Here is a 5,382-nt window from a genome sequence, read left to right as displayed (position 1 = left end):
TGTTCCAGCTGCCCATCCTGAATTTCAGCCCCCAGCAGGTGGCGGGGGTATGCGAGACGCTGGAGGAGAGCGGCGACGTGGAGCGCCTGGGTCGCTTCCTCTGGTCGCTGCCCGTGGCCCCGGCGGCCTGCGAGGCCCTCAACAAGAATGAATCGGTGCTGCGAGCGCGAGCCATCGTGGCTTTTCACGGCGGCAACTACCGCGAGCTCTACCACATCCTGGAAAACCACAAGTTCACCAAGGAGTCGCACGCCAAGCTGCAGGCGCTGTGGCTCGAAGCGCATTACCAGGAGGCCGAGAAGCTGCGTGGACGGCCCCTGGGGCCGGTGGACAAGTACCGCGTGCGCAAGAAGTTCCCCCTGCCGCGCACCATCTGGGACGGCGAGCAGAAAACGCACTGCTTCAAGGAGCGCACGCGGCACCTGCTGCGGGAATGGTACCTGCAGGACCCGTACCCCAACCCCAGCAAAAAGCGTGAGCTCGCCCAGGCCACCGGACTGACCCCCACGCAGGTGGGCAACTGGTTCAAAAACCGCCGACAAAGGGACCGGGCGGCGGCTGCAAAGAACAGGTCAGTACCCGGAGCCTCCCTGCCTTGCACTCACCGGGAAGGGGGCGGGCGACGGCACCCTGGGCGCCGGGCCTGGGTCCCCGCGACTTGGATTCCGCAGGGTTGGGAGCGCGGTCTTCCTTTGGTTTTGAGGCCCCGCGTTCTGGGATTCTGGGCAGGGGTTCCTTCCGGGCGCTTGGTTCTACACTCTCTCCATTCTGGGAGCCTGGGGAGTCGATCCAGCAGTCGGTTCCAGTCACCAAATGCAGGCTGCATTGGGAAGGGGAAAGAAATTAAAATCCCAGAAACAATGAGGGACCTCAAGGCCCAAAGCTAATTCTTGTCAGCCTTGGCCCAGGCTCTTATTATGGAGCGAAGCCTGGCTTATTAGCAGCGCGGCAGTCCGGGCCTCTTTAAAGCCCAGATGCGTCCTGCTCTGATGCTATGAAAACAGTTGTCCATGAACTTCTGTTTCTAGGAAGTGGGAAGTGGAGCTCTTCTCTTCCCATGCGTGGGCAGCCCAGTCTCAGAACAGCAAATGAGTGGACTATGGCTTTTTTATTTCCCAGCGTAAGGCTCTCAATCAGCCGAGCATTTTGGCCAAAAACACTGCCTCTTCCCCCAGGCCCAGATGCTCCCTGCAACTCCCAGGCAGCCCTTTTGGCCCTTAGCTTTGGGCCGACCAGGCCTTGGAGACACAGACACACTCTGGAAGGGGGTTCTCTGGGAAGGGGGTCCCCTGCCCCAGCGCCTACTCCGCCCTTGTCACCCACACTTCATTTATCCTGATAGTATTATAAATCTCTCAAAGGTGGCCAACAACCGGGAATGACCCTGTGAGCCCAGCATTCACAGCCTGGGGAGACTGGGAGTGGAAAGGACTCTGAAGAAGGGTGGGGCAACTGCGGGGCTCCGCAGAGGCGGCTGAGGACTCCTGCCCAACCCCTGTTGCCTCATCTTACTCGCTTTAACACCCGGGTTCTAAGGGAGAGCCGCTGGCCGCTGGGCTTCAGGGACATGGACCAGGGGGCAATGGGGAATATATTAAGTGTGTTCCATTCCTTCCCTGTAGACTCCAGCAGCAAGTCCTGTCTCAGGGCTCCGGGCGGGTGCTAAGAGCTGAGGACGAGGGCACTACCGAGGTGCTGGGGACCACAGCCAGCCCAGCCGCCAGCCTGTCCAGCAAGGCAGCCACTTCAGCCATCTCCATCACGTCCAGCGACAGCGAGTGCGACATCTAAGCTGCGCACACAGCAGGCTCAGAAACAGAATCCAGTGTACAAAAAGACACAGACAACATGAAGGAGGGAGGGAAGAGGAGAGACCCACCAAACAAGTCCAGTGCGTTGGAAGCCAGGTGGCCAGGGACTCTGGATGAGGTGCCTGCGAGAGGGCTGTCATGTCCGCCCAGTGGCCAGCCGGCTCCACTGGCACCCTCCGGCCACTCTGGCAGGGGCCCACGGTGAGGCCCGACCAGCGCTCTGTTCTCTTTGCTTTGCTTTTTCCCAAGGAGAGTGCTGCCAAGATGCCTCCGGAACCTGAGCTGCAGACTGAGCACCTGCCCTGAATCTCTGAATCTCCCGTGGGTATTTCATGTCGAAAGGACGCTATATGTATAACTTTTGCTTTAAAGTTTTTTAAACAAAACATATATATGCTGTTTACTTACTTATTTAAGAGACTGGTATGGTAGGTGTCCCTGTAGCTTGGAAACTTGCTGTTTCTAAAGGTGCAGGGTTCTGTATGAGGAAGTCAAACAATAAAAATCTGGTGAGCAACCTTTCCTAACTAAGGGAGCTACTCTCAGATTCCTTAAAAAATCCTTTTGGGGGGGGGGTTAATTGGGGGGGAGGGGGAAGGACATGTAATACTTTAAACAATAAAAAATATCCTTCTCTTCATTAGGCAGGCAAGGACTCTAGTGCAAATGGTACCTTTTGCCTTTTCTGATGTCTCCTGGTATATGTTATGCTGAGGCCATAAGCACCTTCCAAGTCAAATTGCATGTATGTATGTATGTATGTATGCACATACATGTGTATGATATATTTAAACCTAGAAATTGGCAATGTGATCATCCCCTATAAGGCAACTCCCCACATCCTCAGCCCAGGTAACTATGGCTTATCCACCTGACACTCCCTTTTATTAAGTGTCAGTGGCTTTCAAGAACAATTTAGGAAGCCAAGTTCTAGGGCTTAATAGTGAATCCTATTTGATAAAAATGTAAGATTGATCTGACACAGTCTCTGCAGTGAGAAAGACTTTCCATCTCCTTTGAGGCCCCCTCCCATACAAAAGCAGAAGGTACTCACGATCATGTTAGAGTGAGCATATACCACATTTAGGATTGAACTCATTAAATGTAGACAAAAGACGATAGGAGAGGTTGTAATAACTAGACTAGTATCTTCTTGCCACAGAAGCAGGTATTAATCAAATGCATTATTTTCAACAAAAGGAATATACTGCGATGGGGAGAGAATGTAGTCATGTCACATATTGAGGTGAAATAGAAAGCCGCAGATAAATCTGACTTCTGTATTAAAGATGAAAGAAATCACCGAGAGCTTCATTGTCCTGTAGTGGCTTCAATTAAAAATATAAATATTCTTAGTATTTAATTTGCCCTCCCTAAGTGTGCAGGCACATTCAGGCTCAGACACACACACACACACACACACACACGCACGCGCAGTTCTTGCACTAAAAATGTAAATGCTATCCAGAGAGTCTCTAAGCTTTTCTTTTTTCCTCGTGAAAAGGATAGCATATTATACAGTTTGACATTGATCTTTAAATAAGTTGAGCTGAACTTCCCTCCTCAAGCTCCCCTCCCCATTGGACTCCTTTCAATTTGCCTTTCTGTCCTTAACAGAAGCCTGCTAACTTATTTGGATGGATATGCCAATGTGCAAACAGAACAAAAATAAGTGACGTCATGGAAGACAAAAAGCAGTCAAATGGCAAGATATATGGGGAAGCCCGCAGCACAAATAAAGGTTGATTTTTGGTTTCTCAATTGCTGAAACAGATGTGGCCTCATTGGGGCTTTATAAATGGTTGTCATTGTAGACAGCAGCCCTTATCCAGAGATCTGTTGACAATCAACACTCTTGTACAAGAGCGCTAGGTGGAAGAGTAGGGAAGTCTTTGTGATCAAGCTGTGCTCTTCCAAAAAGCAAGCAAAAGTCCTACTGTGAGTCCTGAAAGGCTTGGGTGGTAGAGCTTCCTCAAGACTTTGTTATATTTCCCAGAGTCCCCGGTAGTTCCTAGAATGCCAAGAAGCTGGGCCAGTTCTCCGGAGGAGGCAAAGAAGGCACCTGAAATTTAAGGAGGCATTCACTCTAAAGGTCAGGCAAGTGCAGCAAGTGTGAGGCATCTGGGATTGAGTGCCTCCTTAAATTTTGCACTCTAGGTGCCTCCCTTGCCTCACTCTGGTCCTAAATCTGCCAAAGAGTACTGCACTTCAATGCAAAATCAAGGGATTTCCAGCCTTGTTCCCCAGCCTCACCCCATCCTAATTATGGAGCTGCCCAGAACCAGCATTTGAAGAAGACAGTTGGCAAATTTTATCTCTTAAGCTGATGCTTCCAGATCCAACAGGGAAGGGAACGGACTAATTAGTGGACTTATGTAAAGGAATTTGAGATTCTAAAATCCCATCCCACTCACCAGTTCAAATGAGGCCTAAAAGCAAAAGGAAATGTCCACTCTGCAGTCTCAAGAAAAGGGGGTGGTGCTAAGAACTAAGCTTTCTCTTTACAAATAATTTCTAAATAACAATTGCTCAGAAAAAAAAGGGAGGTGGGGGAGGCAAACAGTGATGGAAGATTTTTCTTCCTGCTTTGGTGAAAGCCTTTAAAGTATATCTTTTAAAAAAATGCATCTAATTTGCTTTGAGTAACATGCTGCCTAAGGACTACATTAAAAGTAGCTATTCTGTTTCACCAATCTGGAGATTTATCTAATATGTGGCCTATTATTTAAGAGACTTTAAAGAAATGTTTATGTGAAACCCGGTGGCACCTAACTGCTTTTGTGAATAATCAAGTCTTTCATGATCACATGTTGGAAGTTGGTCCAAATCTTCCCGTGGATAGGTATTGTAAACGTTTCATTTCCTTTAAAAAAAAATTTGTTTTCCGTATCAGTTTTATCCTAGTCTTGCAAGGCGTTGGGTTTTTGGTTTGTTTGTTTGTTCTCATTTCAGGAAGAAGCAATGTGGATGTTTTCTGAATTTGGAGAAATCTCCATATGATGGGTTTCCTTTCTTTCTTGATATTCCTTTCCTGTAACAATTTCCAAAACAAAAACAACAACAACAAAAACAGTTACTCCAGCAAAGTGGAAAGAAGCTGCATGCTTACATTTCAATAGACTTGACCAATGTGAGGATTAAACCCCAGCCCCAGCTCAGGCTCCTCTACGGGTTACACGTATTTCAACCTCCCGCCAGTTCCACCCAAAGTGCGCTGGCTCCTGCTCTCCTAAGGCCGCGGCTCCTGTCGCCTCCACCAGCCGCGCTCGCTCCCCCGCCGCCGCCTCTCCCGTCTCCAGTTTGTTTATAAAAATCTGGGAGGGAGGGGAAGAGAGGCCGGGGTGCGGGAGGACTTGCTCTTTGTTTACATTAAACAAATGCCAGGCAAAGAGCTCAAGCAAAATCTTCCTTGACCTCGGTCTCTCTCCCTGATTTTAACAAAAAAGAAAAAAATATTGTATCAAAAGGCAACGTGAATGGGGCGGGCGGAGAGGAGCAGCAGCTTTTCGCTCTATTCAGCCGGGACGCGGGGTGCGCGGCGATTTCCGCTGCCTTTGTGAGGCTGCCCAGC

General features: G+C 49.3%; 1 protein-coding gene across 1 annotated transcript; it reads left to right on the top strand.

The window, feature by feature from the left end:
• Window positions 1–2: 2 nt before the first annotated feature.
• Window positions 3–2,162, top strand: SIX6 (SIX homeobox 6; the record flags this gene model as incomplete). Its single annotated transcript, XM_014545951.1, has 2 exons — window positions 3–571; window positions 1,623–2,162. Coding segments are annotated over 2 exons (738 nt in total), but the record flags the coding sequence as incomplete, so codon positions are not given.
• Between the last annotated feature and the right edge of the window lie 3,220 nt (window positions 2,163–5,382).

The sequence above is a fragment of the Myotis brandtii genome, unplaced genomic scaffold, assembly GCF_000412655.1.
Source record: "Myotis brandtii unplaced genomic scaffold, ASM41265v1 scaffold423, whole genome shotgun sequence".
Lineage (NCBI taxonomy): Eukaryota > Metazoa > Chordata > Mammalia > Chiroptera > Vespertilionidae > Myotis > Myotis brandtii.
The sequence above is the reverse complement of the archived record's forward strand: the minus strand, read 5'-3'. Positions and strand labels throughout refer to the sequence as shown.